This window comes from Thunnus albacares, chromosome 17 (genome assembly GCF_914725855.1).
Source record: "Thunnus albacares chromosome 17, fThuAlb1.1, whole genome shotgun sequence".
Lineage (NCBI taxonomy): Eukaryota > Metazoa > Chordata > Actinopteri > Scombriformes > Scombridae > Thunnus > Thunnus albacares.
In genome coordinates, this window is record NC_058122.1 from 8,480,358 (window position 1) to 8,503,079 (window position 22,722).

The following is a 22,722-nucleotide window of genomic DNA, read 5'->3' on the forward strand; positions in this document are numbered from 1 at the left end:
CGTCTGACCTGTAACTATTTATTTCACGCTTTTTTAATATTCATTTTGACCTCCCTCCCCATCTCCCTCCCCCCCTTCCCTTTTCCCCTTCTCTCCCTCCTTTTTTAACGCTTGTGATGTCTGCATTGGCCTGCTTTGGTGTGACCAATCATCCACTCCGAAATTTACGCGCAAAATCAAAACACCCGCCCATACAAAAACCCTGCATCACGATTGGCTGCTACCTCCTGGCGACGACCTACCTTGCCCTCTGCCTCCTCCTGTGTGTCCGCCCCCTGGCCTGTCCTGCCCTGCCCTGATTGGCGGCTGCTTCTTCGTGCCCTCTCTGTGATTGGCTGTGCTGATGGCGAACGGTGTAGTTCACCAAAATATGGGCTTCTTGCTGACAGGTACCACTTCTGTGAGAAGTGTTTCAACGAAATCCAGGGCGAGAGTGTTTCCCTGGGAGACGACCCCTCCCAGCCTCAGACGTGAGTACCATCATACTTAGTTTCTCTAGTTATGCTTCTCCAGATGTTCTGTGAGCTTTGAGTTGTAAGATTATATCTCAGTGGAGATTAATTAGCGGCATTAAAGACCTAATGTACAAGCTGACAGGGTTCTATTATAAACTCTTCATTTTTTTGGTATCTAAACCCAAAAGGTTCTGGTTCAAAATGAGATCAGATGAGCATGAACTTCAACAGTATTCCTGTGTTATTTGCCCTTCAGTAACTTTAAGGGTAGAAAAATGATCTTATTCCACAGTGTCATATACTGTATATATTCTATATCAGCCTTTTTCAGCTCATCATTAAAGCTATTTAGTATTTAAACTTTGAAATATTCAAACCCTATTCATGTGTTTTTTTATAGCTGCACCATTTTATCAAATGGAAATATTTTACATGTCCTCTAGACCGTTTTATATACATTTTCCCAAAATTCAGCCTGACATATTTGGCATGTTTGGAAACTTTATGATCCCTGCTAGATTTAAAAAAAAAAAAGTTCTGTAGAATTGAACAGTGTTTGGCTGCACAGCAGCAGTTTGCAGTGATTGACCCGCTAGCGAGTCAGTGAAGTTTAAGAGGTTAAAGGTCATGTTTTAAATAGTTGTTCAAAACTCTTGATTTCTCCTTTTTAGGATTGAAATGTGAGAGAGAAATTCATTTTTGGTGATTTCACGTCACCATCTTCCAGTAACCATGTTATGTTTATAACCTAGTCTGACATGAGTTTATAACTCTTAACCATCAATATAACAATACGTATTGATTGATATTTAACTAGTGGACACATTTTAGCATTTTCTGAATTTGGAATAGATGCTGCTGCACAAATTCTGCAGTCTACAGAGGATGACCTTGTTGTGTTTCCATATTGGACAAATATAATCAGCAGGAAGAAGACAGTGTTTGTCAGTTACAGTGGTTTGTTTTCTGATCTTTCCTGCAGGTCCATCAACAAAGAACAGTTCCAACGGAAGAAGAATGACACACTCGACCCCGAGTTGTATGTCCCCTCTTAACTCATGAACTCAACATTATATCATACCATCTTTGTGATGCTGAAAGAATTATGATTTCATGTATTTTGTTTAGATTGCATAATAATTTTGAATATTTTGGATTTTTTTTATACACTTGCATTACTTAAAGATAAATAATATGATAAAGTAATTATCATTTCTGAATGATAGACATCTGATTAGCAAGTTTGTGGCTCCCGTAGAGGAACGAGCAGGGTATTTCAATGATGCGTGACACGTTGCTTTATTAACTGTGTGTCTGTCTTTTGTCTTCTCGCTCTGTCTCCGCTCAGGCTTGTGGAATGTACTGACTGCGGTCGTAAAATGCACCAGATCTGTGTCCTGCATAATGACACCATATGGCCATCAGGGTGAGCCAGCTATCTTACACACACTCTGTACATGTTACTGGGTCTGGAAAATAAATTTGGCCTTCTGTGTTCTTTAAAAAGCTTTAGAATAATCCAAAACATCAATAAATATGCTGGAAAAGTAGAAGTGTTAAGTCCTGGTACACATATGTTTGCATGTAGCTGTCTATTTGACAATACGTAGTAGTCTCGATCATTACATCTGGACTGAAAATGTCTGCCAGGATGGCGGCAACACAAACACAAAAGTCCTGTAACTCGAGTGTCGACTGAGAGTCTCTCATTCCTCAAAGTTAGATCTCCCTTCTTGTGTGGTCTGTTTACATTTGCTTACATCTTTTAATTATTGAGTCATTATAGTTGTTTAAAGAAAGGAAGACTGACTTGAAAAGCAAGTCATCTCTTGATTAAAGCTACTCAATCACTGTCACTGGTGCTTATTGTGACAGGCTGGATGGTAACCTGCAAATGTAACCATTTACTATTTGTTTCCTCCCTAACCACAGCTTTGTATGTGACAACTGCCTCAAAAAGGCCAATAAGACACGGAAAGAGAACAAATACGCAGCCAAAAGTAAGTGGAATAAGTCTGTGTTTATGACTTTGTCTCCTTTGCCTAATTCAAACATTTCATCCCTTTTCAGCCCAGGTTTTAATCTCTTTCTAACTTTAATACCAACATTTGTGAAAACTCAAACTATAGTAGTATAGTAATATTATTTATCTATATTTCACTGTATCATTATGCCCTTAATTACATTTCCTTTACTTACTCCAGTCAGTCCACTCCCCAATAATTTTAATGCTTTATTTGGGAATAAAATGATTAAAATCAAGATTTATGTTTGAGCGAGATTGATAGATGCAATGAGTGGTGTATTAAACTTCTAACAGCTGCATTTGTTGTGTGGATCTCTGTTTATGGGCTGCATGCTTAAAATCTAAAATTGTCAAAGAAAATTTTTAAAAATTGTTAAAATGGTTGTAGTTATACATTAAGTGAGCTCTGTATTCCACCTCTTGGTTCATCCGTTGTCTTGTCTTTTGCAGGACTTCCTCAGACCAAGCTGGGGAACTTTTTGGAGACACGAGTGAACGACTACCTCAAGCGGCAGAGCCACCCTGAATGTGGCGACGTCACCATCCGTGTGGTCCATGTCTCGGACAAGGTGGTTGAGGTCAAGCCGGGCATGAAGTCCAGGTAGGAGGCTGAATTGTACTGCTACTGAGGGTTCTATGTTTGTGATATGGGAAGCAGCATTGAACATATTTAGAATAATGGTATACTGTTCAGTATTTGTCACAATCTTGCATTTTAATGCAACAAAATCTTGAATGTAATAGCAAACGATATTGCAAGTAGTGTAATCTCTATAAACAGATATCTGCATCTGAATGCAGAATCTGCAGACAACAGGAAGATTTTGGAACCGGAACGTTCTGGTTTCCTTTTGTAGTCTTAGTAGTATTGACCAATCACATCTGAGTGGGCTTTGGTTGCATGCAGGTAAACGGTCTGTGTGAGGCAGAACGCATTGGCAGAAATGCATCTCGGAACCCGTTGGCTATCCTCTGACGATGATTTTGCTTTTTATTAGTTTTTTTTTTTTTTTTTTAAAAAAAGGATCTGCATTCATTTGCGTTTATCACTATAGAGATTAGCCGAAATGTCATCTGGACTATCTCAAGTTGCTAATGGGACTGTTAACAATGACCAGTGCACGGAAGAGGAAGTCTTGGCCTGGATATCCGTTATCTGGATATCCGTTCACTACACCGGAAGCCCCCAAATATTGGCCGTTGCCCCTAGAGGCTAAATCATCATCAGACAGATAGCTGATGGGTTCCAAGTTTGCAAGTAGTGTGGCTGAAAGTGCACAAAATCAAGACCAGGATTTATGTCACCATTTAGTATAGAAAATGTATATTTCCTCTGATGAGATAAACCAAAAGAGACAAAGGCTTATCACTTTGGCAAAACACTTTCCTGGAAGAAACCATGAGGCGACATGCTCTCGCCTCTGCCCAATCTGAAATGGGGAACTCTGGAGCAATTAAGTGAACCCTTTTTTAAGGTTGGTAAAAGTAGAAGCAAACAGCTAGTGGTCGGCTGATTAATCAGGCTGATATCGTCCTATTATCTCAAAATAATCAGCTGATGATCTGCCTTCAGATTTTATTTACTGATGGTAGCTCTCAGAAACAAGGAGATGCTGCTATCTGCTGATAAATGCTGTTGTTAAGTGCACTAGAACTTTATAATTAATAATTAATAAACAACAACATGGTATCAACATTATATATTGACCATCGGCCGCCCTGCTCTCTAAATATCGGCATCGGTCATTGAAAAACCCATTACGGTCGACCACTACAAACAGCCCAATCGGTCATAATCAGGTGTTGATGTTTGCACCAACTAACTGGACTGGTATCATCAATGGCTGTGATTAAGCGAGGCAGAGCTTCTCTCAGTTCCTCTCCATGCCGCTGCAAAAACAAATGCACAAGGTTGTTGTTGCTAGGCAACAGCTGGTTGGCCATGATGCACAGTAGCGCAGGTAACAGATGTATCCCAACAAGAAGTCTGTAAGAAGTAACTGAATGGAGAGTTTGTTTACTGAAGGGTGTGAAATATTGTGAACACAGGTTGCAGCATAAACACACAGAAGCAACTGGGACAAGTTTTACTTCCGATGCATCAAATTGATTCGCTACAACAGCCCAATATGGAATTTTAGAGCCATAGCTGCAGCTGTACAGTAGAGTTTGTGTGTTGTAATCGACTATTTAATAAAAAAGTTAAATATTGTAGTATTAATGCCAGTTCTTAATCAATTTGAGGAAAACTCACTTGTGTTTTCCACTAAATGCCAAAAATAGCACAGTATCCCAAACTAAATAGCACAGCCTGTTCTTGTACTAAGTCCTGGTTGAAGTGTGTGCTGAATTTACAGTAAATATCCTTTTAGTTGTTGCAGGAGGCTTGTAATTTGTTTAGTTAACAAATTCCAGCCACTTGTTACGGACGTGCATCTCATCTGGCACCCAGTCGAACCAAATATTCCACTCCTTCAAAGCCTCAACACTTCAACTCTGTCAACAAGTTGTCATTGTCTCGGTTCTAAGATCGCACATTAAAAACACTGCACAGCAAGGAGCCACGCTTGCAAACCTTCCTCGGTTGTGATGTTGCTTTGTCAGACTTGTTCAAAAGATGAAAACACTATGGTGAAGAAACAACAGGGATGAGTTACACAAATTCAGATTTGGATTGTTAAAACAATATTTGCCTTGAATAGCTGTTTTCCTCACCTTGGCTGTTTGTTGTTTTCTCCAGGTTTGTGGACAGCGGAGAGATGTCAGAGTCTTTCCCATACAGGATGAAAGCCTTGTTTGCATTTGAGGACATCGATGGAGCAGATGTGTGTTTTTTCGGCATGCATGTTCAAGAGTACGGCTCCGACTGCCCGCCTCCCAACCAGAGGCGAGTGTACATCTCTTACCTGGACAGCGTGCACTTCTTCAAACCACGACACCTCAGGACTGCTGTGTACCATGAGATCCTGCTTGGCTACCTGGAGTATGTCAGGAGACAGGGGTAAGAGCAAAACTCAGACCATGTCAAAATCTTAAAGGGATAATTTGCATTTTTTTGAAGTGGGGTTGTATAAGGTATTTATACACAGTCAGTGTATTACCTGCAGTAGATGATGGTCCGCACTGCCCCAGTTTGGCAAAACAGGCAGAAGTAGCGACACAGAAGCTAAGCGATGCAGTGCTGTTGGGGCATAATACAGTGCACAACATGCGTAGGAATAGGGAAGTTCTCTGGTTGAGAAAATGTAGTGCCAAAGGAAAGGGCTGTCTGACAGCAAAATAAAGTGGTGAAAATATTCTAAATATAGCGTACACTTAAACTGATACTTTAGGTGATTAAATCATGTTTTGTTGCTGACCCGTCCACTACCCTACTATAAGTTAGAGATAGATGGAAACGCCAACTGAGCATTTTCAACAGCATGAAAATGAGCAGGCAGACGGAAGAAAAGGAAATTAATGTATTTCTTACTTTTGTACTTGTCTCCCTGTCTCAGGTTTACAGCGGGTCATATCTGGGCCTGCCCACCCAGTGAGGGGGATGATTACATCTTCCATTGTCACCCAGCGGACCAGAAGATCCCCAAGCCAAAACGCCTGCAGGAGTGGTACAAGAAGATGCTGGACAAGGCTGTTTCTGAGCGCATTATCCATGACTATAAGGTGAGACTTGTTTTCTGTTAAATTTTTAGACCTACTATGTGAATTAATGCATTTATCACAGCAAAACAGTCAAAACATTGAGTCACCCATAGTCTTGAACATTGTCAAACTGTTGCGCAGTATGACTTTTGATGACATTTTGAGAAAACAATCTCACCACAAGATCCTTTTTACTAGCTGTTCTAGAGCTTTCGATCATGTACAGATGTTCAAACTTCCTTTTTTTTACTGGGGAAAAAAAATCTGAAAAATGGGCACTTTTATTGTTTTAAATGTTGAATTACTTGGACGAACTATCTGATGATGAAGATCATATAATTTAATTGAAAGCCCCCAGACAGCTATTAAATAGACCCTGTGGTGAGATTGTTTTCTCAACTGCTGTTTCCTAAGTCAAGAATGAACCAGTCTTTCCTACAACAGTGAAAAAGCTAACAGGGACATTTATAGCATTACAAGCACTGAACACTCGTCTCTTCCTCCCTCTTTGTCCCACAGGACATCTTCAAACAGGCAACAGAGGACCGTCTGACCAGTGCCAAGGAGCTGCCATACTTTGAGGGCGACTTCTGGCCCAACGTACTGGAGGAGAGCATCAAGGAGCTGGAGCAGGAGGAGGAGGAGCGGAAGAGGGAGGAGAACAGTACCTCCAATGAGAGCACAGATGTGAGTAGAATAAGAGTCATTACTTTCAGGCAGACTCTGTTTTGTCACAAAACACTGATGTTTTTCATGGCAGCGCTTTGTGTTGAAGTCGACATTAAAATGTTCACAGGCCACAAAAGGAGACAGCAAGAATGCCAAAAAGAAGAACAATAAAAAGACAAGCAAGAACAAGAGTAGCTTGAGCCGAGCCAATAAGAAGAAACCAGGGATGCCCAATGTTTCTAATGACCTTTCCCAGAAACTCTACGCCACCATGGAGAAACATAAAGAGGTATGTGTCTCTCATTTGATTGTAGCAATAGCTGCTCACTCTTTTATTGGATTATATGGACTAATTATACTATAAGAACATTACGGTTACTTACGTCATAGGAGTTGTGACATTGACTCCACTCTGTGAATGCATAAAATTTGAAATTCTTTAACCTTTACCGACAACAGAGTGAATTAAAGTTGCTATAACCTATATTTTTATATTAACAATGGGTCACATGACTACTTGTATGTAGAAAGTGTAGCTTGTAGTGATGTTGTAAAGGAGGGTAAAGTTAGGTGTTGTTGACAAGTGATGAATGTTTGTATTAATCTAAAACCACATTTTATGAAAGCCTGTCTGTTCAAGCAGGGCCTGAATCACACAACATTCTCAGACTGTTTAGTAAACTTACAGCTGATCTTCTCCTCTCTCATTGCCAGGTCTTCTTTGTCATCCGCCTCATTGCCGGCCCCACCGCCAACTCGCTGCCCCCTATCACTGACGCGGACCCCCTGATGGCCTGTGACCTGATGGACGGCCGCGATGCCTTCCTGACTTTGGCCAGGGACAAGCACCTGGAGTTCAGCTCTCTCAGGAGGTCCAAGTGGAGCTCCATGTGTATGTTGGTGGAGCTACACAACCAGAGCCAGGACCGCTTCGTCTACACCTGTAACGAGTGTAAACATCACGTGGAGACCCGCTTCCACTGCACTGTCTGCGAGGTGAGAATCAGGACTTGCTGAAATTGAGCTTTTCTCCCTTTGCATTTTACTGGGGATGAAACTACAGCAAAAAGGCTGCAACCCTGTGAATATTTAAAATACTATGTTTTTCATCATTAGATAGTGAAAACCATGAGTGCCCACAATAAGCTAGATCAATTTTGAACTGAGAGGAAACATGCTGGCGTTTATCACACCAAAAACAGCCTTTTGAAAATCCTCTTCAGAGGGGGTAAATGGAAAAACCGCAGTCATGTTTCAGTGTTGACAGGATAAACAATGTTTTTCCAAAATAATGATGAATTCCTGCAAAGACATAGTTGGGTGCTTTGTGGCAGCAATATTAATAAGCCCACTTTGTCACCTAAAACTCTAAGATCACTTATTTTAAAAAGTAAAAATATAGACTACCCCACCATTTTTGAGACTGGGACATCTCACATGGGTTTCCATTTTGTTTCTTTTTTGTATAATTGTTTACCATTTTGAATTAGGGTAGTTATTTATATTTCAAAGGCATAAGTAATATATAAGTATATTTCAAAGCACAAATCCATTGGGTTTCTTTTTCATGATAGTGGCTGCTGAATAGATGAGGTAAAACATTTATTTATTCAGACAATAGAAGCCTGTTAGTATGACAGACGTGCTTTTTCCGTCTTTCCTACAATTTTGTAATATTTTTTCTCCCCTCCAATTTGGAACAACCAATTCCTTTGCACTGCAGTCATTGTCACTGCTAACTCCACTATAGCTTTTGGCCTGGAGAGGGTGTAGAAAGCCATGTGATACCTTTTGATACACATGGAGTCAACAGCAGTCTCAGGTCTCCCACACTGGTGCTTTGACCAACCAGTAGGAGCCGCTAGTGTAGTGAAAAAGAACCAGCCAGTTCCCAGCCAAACTGACTGAATCATGGTCTCTGCGGTGGTGGGCGACTCTTTTGTTCCCCTGTGCTACCTGCGAACCCAAACAATTATTGCGACTGGAGTGTCACTCATCAATAGTCTCAGATAAAAGTTTGTAAAATCTAGGCAGAAGAAGAGTCACAAAGGCTCGCTGATGTTTCTCTAGAGCACAAAGCAATGAGCTGCAATGACTGTTGCATAAAGGGAAAATATTGAAAAAGGCTGCGTGGTGTGCGTTAATGTGGGCACCTCGCTGTAGGGAACGGTGGCAAACCAAGATTAATCAGTTTGAAGGCTTATCAAAAGCCAAGCCAAGACACTACACAGTTTGAGACAGGATGGCACAAAATGTAGTGGTTGTGCTGATGTACAATCAATGTACATAATGTTGATTATTGTTTTCCTGTAAAGTTTTAACGTGTATTAATTAATCAAGTGCATGAATTCATATTTATTTTCCCATCTCTCTTTTTTCCCTTCCCTCTTCAGGACTATGACTTGTGCATCACCTGCTACAACACTAAAGGTCATGAGCACAAGATGGATAAACTGGGGCTTGGACTGGACGATGACAGCAACAACCAGGCAGCAGCAGCTACCCAGAGCCCTGGAGACTCTCGTCGCCTCAGCATCCAGCGCTGCATCCAGTCGCTGGTCCACGCATGCCAGTGCCGCAACGCCAACTGCTCCCTGCCGTCCTGCCAGAAGATGAAGCGTGTTGTTCAGCACACAAAAGGCTGCAAGCGCAAGACGAACGGCGGCTGTCCCATCTGCAAGCAGCTCATTGCTTTGTGCTGCTACCATGCCAAACACTGTCAGGAGAACAAATGTCCCGTCCCGTTCTGCCTGAACATCAAGCAAAAGCTCCGGCAGCAACAGCTGCAGCACAGGCTCCAGCAGGCCCAGATGTTAAGAAGGAGGATGGCCAGCATGCAGCGGGTGGGGCAGCCAGCCGGAGGGCCACCGGGAGGACCTGTTGTAGGACTTCCATCGCCAGGGAACAATGGCACCACTGCACCCAGTACTCCCACATCTGGTGGAACCCAACCTCCAACTCCCCAGACCCCGACTCAGACCATGCCTCCAGTCCCACAGCAAGTAATGGGTCCTGGACCCGGAGTCCAGCAGCAACAGCAGCCAGGTGGGATGCCCTCACAAGGTGGAATACCTCCTCAGCACCACCTTCATCACCAATTCCAGCAGATGGGGGGCGGAGGCAGCGGGGCTGGGGGGATGATGAGCTCTCCCCAACATCAGCAGCAGATGCACCCTCAGGTCCAGCAGCAGCAGCAAAGTGGAGCAGGAGCAGGGACCAACCCCCAGCAGCTCCAGCAGCACCCCAACAATTTGCCTCCATATACCAGCAGACCCCCAGGCTCCTCCCCAATCCATCAGTCCCAGGGAAAACCGGTTCTTGGTTCTGCAACACCTCCCCAGCAGCAGCCTGGTGGCGCGGTCATGGCTGGAAATGTTGGGGGCCAACAACCTCCCAACCAGCCCCAGAGCCAGCCTCCTCTTCCACAGCAGCAACAGCAGCCACCTTCCGGCCCTCCACCGGCAGCAGTAGAAATTGCTATGAAGATCCAACAGGTAGCCGATGCTCAGAGGAAGATGGCTCTACAGAGACAAGCAGCCCAGGCAGCTGCAGGCTTGATGCCTCCTCACCCCCACCATCAACAGGGTCAAGGTCAACAGATGGCCATGGGTCACCCAGGGCAAGTAGGGATAGTTGGACCCCAGGGCATGCCACCGCAGACCCAAGCAGCAGTGGCAGCTGCTCGGGCCCACATGGATCAACAACAAGGTGCTCCTCCAGGGATGATGGTTGGCACTGGTGGGCCCATGCAGCAACCCTCCCAGCAGGGTAACCTGCCCCAGGGCCAGCTCCCCCCTCAGGTGCAGCTTCAACAGCAGAGGATGGGTGCTCCACTTCAAAACCCGCAACAACAGCAACAGCAGTGGACAGGCCAGGGGATGCCGCCCCAACAGAGGCAAGCTATGATGAGCCAAATGGGCCATCAAGCCATGATGGCAGCTCAACAACAACAACAACAACAGCAGCAGCAGCAAATGCAACAACAACAGCAGCAGCAGCACCAACAAGCTCAGGGCCATGCTGCCTTGATGAATATGGCACAACAGCAACAGCAAGGTGCTGGTGGTGGGGTCCCAGGGGGAGCTCTCCCTGGAGTTGCTGGTATCCCAGGGGCTGCTGGTGGGAACATCCCCCAGGCAGCCCTCCAGGAGCTGTTACGGACTCTCCGCTCACCTAGCTCACCAGTTCAGCAGCAGCAAGTTCTCAACATCTTGCGGTCTAACCCACAGCTTATGGCTGCTTTTATTAAACAGAGGGCCTCAAAATACAAGGGGGGGCAGGGGGGCCCTGGTGGACCAGGTGGGGTCCCAGGTGTAGTCCCAGGTGGGGTCCCTGGAGGGGTCCCAGGAGGTCCTGGTCCCACAGGGGGTCCTGTTGGTAATGTCATGGCAGGAGGAGGGCAGCAGGTGAACATGAATGCTGCAGGTGCTGGCCAGCCAGGGATGCACATGGGCGGCCAGGGAGGGACGAATGTCAACATGGCCGCTATGGCCCAGCTACAGCAGCAGCAGCAGCAACAGCAGCAGCAGTTACAACAGCAGCAGAGGCCGATGCTCAGCAGTTTACAACAGCAGCAAGTGGCAGCTCTCCAGCAGCAGCAGCAGCAACAACAGCAGCAAGGTGGAGGAAGAGGTATGCAGGGCCAGGGGCCACAAATGGCAAATCTCAACAGTCCCCAGTTTAGAGAACTGCTTATGAGGCGGCATCTGCAGCAGCAGCAGCAGCAGCAGCAACAACAACAGCAGCAGCAGCAGCAGCAGCAGCAGCAGCAACAACAGCAAATGGGAGTAAATCACGGCCAGTTCCAGCAGCCACAGCCACCACAGGGGCAGGGCTACATGGGACAACCTGGAATGCAGCCTCCTCCAGTGGGAGGCCCACCCGGCGGCCCACCTCTTGGTCCTCAGCAGGCTGGTGGTCCCCCGGGCCAGCAGGGCCAAGGTTACCCAGGGTCGGTGGCGCAGCAGCAGGCCACAGCTGCACTGCAACAGAGGCTCCAGCACCAGCACCACCTCCAGATGCAGCAGCAGAACGCCATGGCTGGCCTGTCAGGAGGTGATGCAGGGCCAGGTGGAGGGGGTGTAGGGGGTCCTCAACAGCCACCTCAGGGCCCTCAACCCACTCAAGGTGGCCCCCCTCCTCAATCTTCTCAGGCCCTTCTCCAGCAGGCCCTCCATCAGAGGATGCTCCAGCAGCAGCAGCAGCATCTTGGTCCTGGGGGGTCACCAGCTCAGCACAGCAATCCCATGAGCCCTCAGCAGCCACAGCAGATGGCCCAGTCCCCCCACCCACACCTGCAGGGCCAGGCGCTGCCCACATCCCTGGCTAACCAGGTGCGATCCCCACAGCCCTCACCCAGACCCCAGTCCCAGCCGCCACACTCCAGCCCGTCCCCACGCATGCAGCCTCAGCCCTCCCCACATCACATCTCCCCCCAGATGCAGACGGGCTCCCCACATCCGGGCCACCTGAACCAGCACCACCCGGGTATGGTACAACAGCAACAGCCAACGACCCAGCAGCAGCAACAGAACTCTATGGAACAGTTTGGGTCGGACCAGAGCGCTATGCTATCTCAGCTGAGTGGCATGGTGGGTCTCCACGGGCCAGGGGGCAACAGTCAGGACCCGCTGGGTCAGAACATGAATCACAACCCTTTGGACATCATGTAGGAATTCTACTTAACGTGTCAAGTTGAGCTGGAAAAGCTCTGTGATTCTTCGCACAAACTGCACTCACCCAGGACAGTGTTATTGTTATTACTTAGCCTTTCTTTTTTATACTATTATTAAATGTTATTTAAAATGTTTTCAATAAAGATGCATTGAACTGAACTTCCTATGGGAGATGAACAATAAATCAAGCAGTCGTTAAATAAATTAGAATAAATAAATTGTAAGTTATTGCTGTTAATATATTTTTTTGCCAATTGTGGACAAAGAGGGGGATGGTTTCTCTAGCACCCCCTACCTCCACCTCTTGCAGAATACAAGAAAGGTAATATTTTCGGGGTTTGGGGGTAAATAGGGGTACTTGCCTTTTTTAAGAAACGTTTTTAAGATTTTAAAAGTGGACAAGAATTAAAGAGGAAATGATTTAATGCAAAGAACTTTTTTTTTGTTTGTTTCCCATCATTCATTCTGTCTATTTCTGTTTTGCAGAGTGATGTGGATTATTATTAATGTAAATCCAAACATGATGCATATCTTCCTTTTTAAATGTTTGGGTTTGCTTTATTTATTGTTTTCTTTTCGGGGGGAGGGGGGGCGGGGGGTGTTATGTACCCTAAGACTGCTACAATTCGTATAGAAATATATTTTTGTTATTGACTGTTAAGACGGGGGATTAGTGGATATTTCATTTCACTTTAGATGTCTTTAGTTGGGTCTGTCCAGGTGGGAATAATGAAATGTCAGTGTTTTTTTTGCAGTTGTTGAGGGTCTGCTGTGAGTTTGAGATGTTGAACGGACACATCGTGACGTCCCAGCCAGCTTCTGTAACGGACATCTATCATGCTGGAAGGGACTCTTCCCTCGCAAACATGCAAGCCCTCTCCCTCGAATGTGTGTGCACTCCTTCCTTTAAAGACACTTAATATGGAGCAGTGGAGGCTTGGGGAGGGGGGGTGCATACCTGTGTGCCTGTAACTTTTTGAGTACATGGGCTGGGATGTGAAAAAATGAGCGGGGTGGGCTCCTTTTAGTGTTTTTAGGATTCTACTGTTTGGAGTAAACAGAGGATATTGATCCAAATGAACTGTGTTGCACAGAAATGAGGAGAAAGGAGGAGATCTGAGCAGTCTGTCTCCGTCTCTTTCTGCCTCGTCCCCTTTGCTGCTTCCCTTGGACTTTAAATCCCCCCTCCTCCTCCTCCTCCTCCTCCTCCTCTGGGGGAAGTTGCTCTCCCCCTCCCCAAACTCCATCCTCTTTATCTTTCTGCTAAGAACTTTGGGAGTTTAATTTAATATTTTTTACTGTACAAAGGAAACACAAACTGTGGACTCAAATACTGTTTTTTTATAATAAAATGAAAATTACCAATAGTGATGCGTCCTGCATGTGGCTGTTTGTTAGAAATAAGAACAGGTATTTGAAACATATTCACCTCCCTTTTCCCGTTTTTATTACTATTTATTATTTATGATTACAAGGAATCAAAGGAGATTTAATGTGTTTTTTACACTGATCAACAGAAAAAAACTTGCATCTCTATAAAATGATCTGTTAAATTACAAATACTAAATACATGACCGCAGAAGAATTCACCCCCTTTAATAGGACAACACCAAAAACATGCAAGTGCAAGTATTTTATATTTGTACAGATTAAGGATGTTTTTCTGTCGATTAGTGTTAAATCTACTTTGATTCAATGTTGAAAAACAAAACATTAAAACTGTGAAGTGGGGTAAATATTTTTGTAGGTTGTACATGTTCATGTAGAGCTGCAAAGATTAATCAATTTTCAGAAAATGAATCACCAACTATTGTGATAATCATTTGAGTAATTTCTAAGGTTGCTGAAATTCTCTGGTTCCAGCTTCTCATATATGAATATTTCCTGTTTTTTCAGTCCTCTTACAGTAAACTGAATATCTTCGGGTTGTGAACCATTTGTTAAATAATTGTTAGTTGCAGCCCTAAAATCATCTATCGCACATCAACCTTTAAAAAAGATGACACCTGCTGTGATGCATGAAACCTTTTAGTACCTGAATTCAAGTTAAGAAGATTACATGGAGCATCGGACATCAGCAGGTCTGACTGAATAACTGCTGAGTAAAACTTTGATTCCCTTCAAATCTGACAAAAATGTTTGACCAAGTGCGTTTGTCCATACTCCCAGGTTTTAACTTTTTTATAAATATGTTTTATTAAAGTTATTTTAATTTTGTTGTGAAGCTTTAATCTTAAACATCTGCAGTCATTTCGTTTATCCTGTAAGAAAATTAGATCAACTATCCTGAAATCCTCTGTGATCACAACTAGTTTATATCCCAAAGTCAAAAAGAGCAGGAAAGCTACATGTCAGCCTCTCCGTCACGCCCTGAGCTCCTCACATCAGCTGGTTTATAGTGATCAGTGTGCCCACTTCTACATTTTCACTGACATAAGTCTCCAAAGCCTCGTGCTGACTTTTGTACAGAATCTTGAGGTTTTTGCAGGATAAAAAGTGTAATTTTCCCTTTACCAGCTCAACCACTCTTTCACATTTAGAGGAGTATGTATGGTTATAGCTGATGAGTTGTAAATGATGTTCCTTGTTAGTATCTACCCACACACACTCTAATCCCCCACTTCCACGGCACACTCATGACATACTGAGCCTATGAATCAGAGACTATTAACTTACACTCAATTGCGTCACTTACAGTAAATTGTCTTTCCTGGGAAGGACATGCCCTCTAGTGGCGATACATGGAGGCATGATGGTTCAATGTCAAGACAGCAATAATGGATGGAAAACACATTCAGTGGTGGAAAGAACTGGGAAGAACTTTTTACACATATTTTACCAGACTTTGAGTAGCTCTGCTGTTTTAAACATGGCTGAAGTTGAAGTAAAAAGCTGCAGCTTTCAATAGAGGAAAAATGAGTGAGTTATATTTCAGAGGCTGACTTTAAAAGATTCTCTCCCTGGATTTGTTGTGCTGCTTAATAGCGCCCCAAAATCCAAGTGGATCATAAATCAAACAGAGAGCTGCTGTGTGTTGACTTTCAGGCCTCAGCAGTGAGCCGGGAGGTAACTTTGGGGACGCTATTGGCTGCAAAACAACAGCGGATCTGTAAAATAAATTAAAATACAAGTCGGTTGCACATAAGTTACTTTACTACATGAGCAGGAGTAGATGCTGTTAGTTACTTCACTCTTTCATAATTTGTATTTCAGGTCTTGCTGTCATGTTAAGACTCCTCTTCCCCATATTTATCATGTAATATACATAAAACTACTTCAACTTGCAGTCAGTAATCCCAAATATTAAATAAGCTCCAGGAACCAGTTATTTTAGTACATATTTATTGGAAATGCAGTCAAAATAAAAATTCATTTTCAGAGAAAAGACATGTTTGACAATTCATCTTTGTCAGAGAAAGACGGATTCAGACACATACGTGACATAAGTTAGTTTAGCTTATACATGTGACATGCAATAAATAACAGCTCACTACTGTCTGACCTAACGTACTGTACGTTTGCTTCCATTTGTACATTACCCTACACGGCGTTTAACAGCGGCGGTGTAAACTGATACTTCCTCTTTTGAGATGCACAAAGGCTAGTGAAAAGAGTGGACTATCAATTGGTAATACAAAAATAGAACCAGGTAGCATTTCATACTTGAAAAGTAAAAAGACAGAGACAGCAAACACAACTGTGTACTTCTTTTTTTGTGCATCCCTCCTCCTTGAAACGCAGAACTTCATCTGAGCGGCGGGTATTAGTTCTCTCCTTTGTTTTATTTCTTTTGTGACAGAAATAAACCTCTTCAATAACACACAGGACAGGGCTTTGTGCATGTGTGGCACAGACTGACAGGGCATGCGGTTAACTCTGTGTGAATACTGGAAAAGAGCGATATCTTTACAAAACATTATTCGTAAGAAAAGGAGCGACTGAAACAGGCCCCGAGAACAGATCTGAGACTGGTATCTGGAAAGCACTGAAGACGACTGGAGAAAGTAGCTGCATGGAAGTAGTATGTGGTCTGTATTGTTATAGACTCGACTGCTGTCTCACCATCTGTCTCCCGCTCTCAGTAAACCCAGCAGCCCCAGGAAGGAAACCTGCCACTGAGATCTATTTTGTCTGCTGGATTGCAATGTGAAAATGATTTTAGCACATTTTTAGGGGACTCTTGTTTCTTATCACTCCTAATAAATGAGCCACAATGATAAAATTACCACTCACTTTTTATTCAAAGGCAATAATTTCTTCATTGAACTCAGCAGGAAATGAGTGTAGCTTTGTAAACATGAAGAATTATCTTACATATACGACTATTTACATGTAGAAAATGAGTGGCAAGTCTAATTATGGTTATTTTGATCTCTCTTTCTCTTCGTTCAGTAGCCCTTAAAGAAGCCTTCAGCCACCGTGGCTTCTTTAAAAGTCACCGTCAAGGAGTTGATAGTCACTTCTGTCACAATCACCTTCCCAGGATGCTCTGCTTCAGCGGGATCAGTCTGACTGCCTGGTGTTGTCATAGTAACGCTCTGATTGTCGCCTCTCACTTCCTCCCTCCGTGCTTCTGCAGCCGAGCAGACAGCGGTGGTGTCACCTGCTGTCTCGCTGCTCTCCTGAACGCTCACTATCACCGAGGTTGTGTTGTTTCTCTGACAAACGCCTCCCTCTGATCTGTGACTCAGACACTCCGACCCTGACGCCACACCCGCCTCACCTCTGTCCCACTCTGACCTGTTGCCCACAGTAACAACATCCCCTTGTCCGGCCTCAGGCACTGAGGCGCTGTCCCTTGATTGGTCGCACGCAAATGTTTGGTTGAGTCTTATTTCGGACGTCCCTCCGCCTGCTCTGTCAGTCCATATCTCTGTGCCTACTGCTGTCAGGTCGGCCTCCACCTTCTCCTCCACCTCCATCTCCAAGTCCTGTCGCTCCAGCAGGGGAGGGGAACTGCACTCGGACTGACCTTCAAGACAGAAACAGACATTTTTGTTGATTTTTAAAAGGTCAAAAGTCATGACTGAGTGACTGGATTTCTAAGTGACTGACTTGACAAACCGTATAAACTGTCTTCACGTCTCTCCTCAGTGGTGCTTTCAGACTCCTGCTTCTCTTCTTCGCTGGTGCCGCCCCAGTCCTCCTCCATGGACTCCTCCTTCTTCCTGGGTGGACGGATGGGTTTGTTTGAGGGTCCATCTGGCCCTCGTTTGGACGCCCTATACTTGCTCCTCCTTCTGGCTTGACGACAGTACATGCTGCCCCGCTCGCCCTGGTCCACATCTGTGCTCATGGAGCGGGTGAGGGAGAGGCGTAGCCGGGGCGGAGGCTTGTCCGGGACCTTGTGGGCACTGCGGAGGTCCATGGCAAAGATGTTCTGGGTCAGAGAGAAGGTGACAGGTTAACAGATTGATCATTACTGTCTTCATTTTATGACAACAGCTACACTATGTATCCAGGGTCAGTTCTGTACCAGAGAGAACTTTTATAAGAAATGTAGTCAACAAATTCCATGAAAAAAACAAAACCAACAGTGAACTGATCTACGAAGTATTATCTGTGTATCCAACTGTTGACGTTCAGTGAGCCACACTGTTACACTGCTCCTTCATTACCACGAACATGGACATTGTAGTTTATTTTGACTCAATCCCACCGACAACATCCTGCTGCTGTAAATACCAAATCAGGCGGTGTGGCAAAAACGCCACAACGTTCATTTGAATGGGTTCAGTGGCTTTTAGGCTGTGGGGGTTTTGGCCGCAGTGGCGCTGCAGCAGCCTGCAGCGAGAAAGTTGATCCAGAGTAAACTTTTGGATAAATGCAACCCAACGTCACGCTGTGGCGGCCAATCACAGTCGTCGATCAGACTGATCAGAGCTGTAAAACTCTGACCAGGAGGAGGGGAGGACATTTCTCTTAGGCTTTGCTGTCGGCTTCCCAACTCATTTTAAAAAAGATGAGAGAAAGAGAGAGAGAGAGCTGAGAGCACCAGCGAGCGAGAGAGCAGCTGTGGTTGAGCGAGCTAGAGAGTGAATGAAGAGAGGGAGCGCTGGTAGCGAGAAAGCCAGTGAATCAGATCAATGAAACGTTATTTTCTAATTGTTTCACAGCGGTCACGTTTTAGAGCACAAACACGCCCACAACCCCCACACACCTCCGCTCAACCCTGCGGCTGAGTGCTGCAACACCTGATTTGGTGTGAGTACGACCTTACTCCTGTTCAATAAAATTTTGATATAAACTACAGTGCCCAGCTGTTTAAGGAAATGATTAGCCATTTTTTTTAAAAAGAAAAAATATATTTTTGAGCCATTTTTTAAGATTTACATCTTCACTGAGAACTAACGGGCTTGGAGCCGAGTGCCTCTAGGACAGCAGAGGAGAAAGAGTCACGAAGAAACAGACTAACACATTGTTGGCTTTGGTCTTTTCAAGAAATTGGTTGATGATAACAAAAATACAGAATATTAGCTGCCTTATCTGTTAAAAGTAATACCCTACTTTTTGAAATTCTGAAATACCCCATTTGAACCCCATTTATCGTAACTTGCCTCGTCTAAGTTTGAAATTTCGCCGAATTTCTTTTATCAAACTCCAAAACTGGTGTGTGACCTCTTTTGGAGAGAGCAACAGCAGTAATGAAAAGAAAAGCAAAGTGTCCGTTACGCCACACCCTTCACTCAAGAAAACAACATGTCCTTTCAGTTGTCTTTAGTTATTGAAACTTTTGTTGCTCAACGTGACGGTCGGACAGTTACCAAACCACGAAACGTGCCCAGAAGGATAACAGAAAGTGAAACACTAACTGCTGTTATTAAACAATGAGTCAGTGTTTTAGGGGGAGTTTTTCCTTTTATTTTCTGTTTCCCCTAGGTTGACTGCTTTGGGGTGGTGGGGGGGTGCGCTGAGCAAAACTCATTAGACTCGTTTCTCTGTTTAGGAGTGGATGAGACTGACACTAAAATAAGATTAACTGGTCCCCCTTAAAGGACAGTCCACCATAAGTGAGTGTCGTCAGAGTACGCTAACCCATTTATTGGGTTAACAAACGGTGACTTTTCTTTGTCTTGAAAAGTTGTCATTTATTAACTGACACACTGTAGTCTGTACTGTACATTTACTGCCAGACTGACAACTTCCTGCTAACCTTTTCCTCCGCTCACATTCGCCGTCACTTTTCTGCTGCTCACTCTCTTACACTCGCTACACACACATATTACGCACTGCCCTATTCCTTAACGGAGCTACGCTACCAAGAGTTTCCCGGGCAACGAGACAGAGGTTGACTCACATTTCACAACAGTGGTACACAGAGCCCCCCCAAACGCTGTTGATTTCTAAATGAATGGATATTTTGTGTTATTTTTGGCATAAAAAAAAAAAGTTTTTGGCCTGGCGGGGGTTCTCGCTGGCCTGTACAATTATAGGGGAAACACTGGTAATATATTGCTGTAATTAAAGGGGCATTCCACCAAGTTTACACATAAATACTCATATTTACAGGGAGCTGTCCAAAGTAAACCCCCCCCCCCCCCCACACCAGATGATGTCATAGTGATGTCATCAGGGTTATCTCAGCTTGGACTGAGACTGAAAATTTAACAATATACATTACAAACTGGAGGTGTGGAGTTTGAAAGAAGTGAACATAATTGCTCGACTCAAAGCGTACCTGTCTGAGGTCTTTTTTTGAGATGCTCAAAATTTTTAACCAATCCATCAATCATGACCTGGCTAAAGGTGAAACTGTGTTTACAAACTCTGCACTGTGCAGTAAGGGTTAGTGAGGGGTTGTAAGCCAAAAAGAAAGGAAAGTGTCGCTACCCGCAGGACGAGCCTCCTGGGTCTGAGTCCTTTCCTGCGATAGGCCAGAGCTCTGACCTTCTCCTGACTGGGAAAGAGGTAGAAACACAGACAGAGAAAAATAGAAACAGACAGTGAGAAACAACAAAAAGAAGAAAATAGTGTTTTGCAAGCATTCAAAAAGTCTTCTATGATTACTCACTTCTCTTCGTAGGCCAGGACCAGGCGAGGGTCCAAAATATTGTCCTCTGGTTCCCAAGTACTGTACCTGCCAACAAAAACACACATACATTCAAATATTTCGTTCTTTCTTTCTAGCTATTTATCCACGCAGACATGGAGCTTGGATACCAAGAAGCATATTTTGGAAAGGCCACTGGGTTTATATTGAAAGGATGAGGTCACTGGTTGATGACTCAAGGCTTACTCACTTTGGGGGCCATCCCTGCCATTTCAGTAGATACTCCACATTACCCTGAGAGAAGAGAGAGGAGAGGAAGGGGGGACACGTTTAGAGGAGATGCAGCATAGAGTTGAACACATTCACACAACCTGCACTTCTAATCCGGTCCAGTGCGATGCAGAAGCAAGCTGCTGCTGCTGCTGTTGCTGCTGCTGCACACAGAGAAAAAGGACGACTGTAACTTTAAGGTGTGGAGGGAGGGAGGGTCATGGACATTTTTCTCCCTTTCAAATGGTGTTTTTCTGGGGGATGACGTCAATGACAGCGGGGCTGGGTGGCCTCCAAAACAGCAGCTTTTCTCTCTCCACATCGCGGTGACGTGACCGCACATGGCTACACGGGCCGGTTCGACAATGCACGGGCTCTGTCAGGAGCATTACACCGGCGGTTTAGATAGGTGGGGCCACGGGAACATGTAAACAACTTGGGTGTTGCGCAACGTTCAAGTCTCACCTCCTGAGCAACGCTGAAACAATTATCACAGTCATCCCGATTGAAAAATAACTGTATTACTCCTCTGATGCTTCAATGTCCGATGGTGGACGAAAACATCAAACGCAGCGTATAGTATTGCTATTATATTACATAAACTTTACAATACTACTCCATGGAGGCGATGTCGCACTACACTTTTCATTTATTTACGGAATAGTATGCGCGTATATAAACACGGGGCATGCTGCGTTAAATACAATCTGCCCCTGTACTCTGCGTTAAAAGCGTGAGCGCGTCAGTCCACAACATCTCCTCCACCGTATCGCGTGTCACCATCACGCAGCAGTCACATTACGCAGCAGTTTCACCCACATACTCCGCCGCTGCTGCTCCCCTCGCTGGCGTAAACGAAATAAACTGCGTAGCTCCCCTGCACACTGGCCGTATACCCGTTTTCAGGATACACACCCCCTTTCACATTTTTACTACAGCTGCGTAGGCTCCTTCAAAACACGTTCATGCTGCAGCATCTCAGCCGCTGCACAGGAAGGTTACAGGATGCGACCCGAGCGCTGAAACAATGTTAAACTTTGGCGCAGCTACATAAAACAACAGATGAGTCTTTTATCTCTTTTGCGTAAACTGTGGGGAGACTGCGTAGCCTAGTTTTGTTCTAGATGTTTCCATGAACACTGCTCTATTAGGCTAAAAAGCACAGCGAAAATAAGTTATGTAAGTTACATGAAGTGTATTAGTTGTTGTCCTGCTTACCTTTCTGACTCTCTTCTTTGTTATTGACTCCACTGCAAACACTTGGTCTCCTATTGATGACAGCTCCATCGCCGCGCGCTGCTCCACACGCTCCAAAACAGAAAACAAACTGGGTCTCTGCTGCTTTTCGAAGTGCTGAAATAAAAATAGTTAAAGAGGAGGAGGAGGGAAAAAAACTGACAAGTGTCACTGCAGCCGCTCGCTCCCGGTGTGAGCACTTGTTTTGTGCGTTGTGCCTCTGCGCTTCCCTCTCACCAAACTCCAGCTGCCTGCCTCTCTCACTTTTTAAAATCTGCGACACATCAACACTGGACACAACGCGCTGCTTTAAGTCGGGCGCGCCCCCTTTCCATTGCGTAGGGCCGAGCCCCCAGAGCGTGCCCGCGCTCGCGGGGCCGCGCACGCAAATTGGAGCAGAGTGCAGAAGAGGGACAGAGGAGGGATTAAAGGACAAGGTTGTTGTGAAACTAAAGTTGAGGCTGAGAGTGGAAATTTCAAAGGTTTGTTAAAAACAACAAACACTGCTGTATTTTTTAGTGATTTTACAAACATCTCTACATTTAAAATATTGTTCTAGTTCCAATAAAGAAGCAAAGACTTCAATTTAGTTAATGCTTATTTTCATTTTTGGGCTAAACTTTAAAAACCTTTTTTTTTTAGTTGAGTCCAAAGTGGCATGACTTTATGTTTTATTGAATTATTTTTAAAACTTTTACTTATATTCTTCCTACTCTAAAGAAATAGTTCGACATCTTGGGAAATACGCTTGTTTGCTTT

At 44.4% G+C, this 22,722-nt stretch overlaps 2 protein-coding genes across 8 annotated transcripts in view; one reads left to right on the forward strand and one right to left on the reverse strand.

The window, feature by feature from the left end:
• Nucleotides 1–13,456, forward strand: part of ep300b (E1A binding protein p300 b) — a 35,155-nt gene extending 21,699 nt beyond the window's left edge. For 3 of the 6 annotated variants that reach the window (XM_044332315.1, XM_044332318.1, XM_044332316.1), the window contains exons 20-30: nt 360–470; nt 1,438–1,494; nt 1,804–1,881; nt 2,388–2,455; nt 2,932–3,082; nt 5,222–5,482; nt 5,979–6,144; nt 6,643–6,810; nt 6,920–7,081; nt 7,507–7,788; nt 9,186–13,456. In XM_044332315.1, coding sequence (XP_044188250.1) covers nt 360–470; nt 1,438–1,494; nt 1,804–1,881; nt 2,388–2,455; nt 2,932–3,082; nt 5,222–5,482; nt 5,979–6,144; nt 6,643–6,810; nt 6,920–7,081; nt 7,507–7,788; nt 9,186–12,464 — 4,783 coding nt within the window. In that variant the 3' untranslated portion in view covers nt 12,465–13,456. The remainder of the gene's footprint in view (nt 1–359; nt 471–1,437; nt 1,495–1,803; nt 1,882–2,387; nt 2,456–2,931; nt 3,083–5,221; nt 5,483–5,978; nt 6,145–6,642; nt 6,811–6,919; nt 7,082–7,506; nt 7,789–9,185) is intronic. The other 3 variants (XM_044332317.1, XM_044332319.1, XM_044332320.1) reach the window with 1 other exon arrangement.
• Nucleotides 13,457–16,190: 2,734 nt separating this feature from the next.
• cbx7a (chromobox homolog 7a) lies at nt 16,191–22,254 on the reverse strand. 2 transcript variants are annotated; one of them, XM_044331851.1, is made up of 6 exons: nt 21,946–22,254; nt 20,708–20,751; nt 20,479–20,544; nt 20,298–20,364; nt 17,523–17,847; nt 16,191–17,439 (listed from the first exon to the last, which is right to left on the reverse strand). In XM_044331851.1, exons 1-6 carry the CDS (start codon nt 22,012–22,014, stop codon nt 16,856–16,858), a joined length of 1,155 nt encoding a protein of 384 aa, XP_044187786.1. In that variant the 5' UTR covers nt 22,015–22,254; the 3' UTR covers nt 16,191–16,855. The 2 variants fall into 2 exon arrangements, with proteins under 2 accessions (XP_044187786.1, XP_044187787.1); XM_044331852.1 differs by having other exon boundaries at nt 17,532–17,847; nt 21,946–22,253.
• Nucleotides 22,255–22,722: the final 468 nt, after the last annotated feature.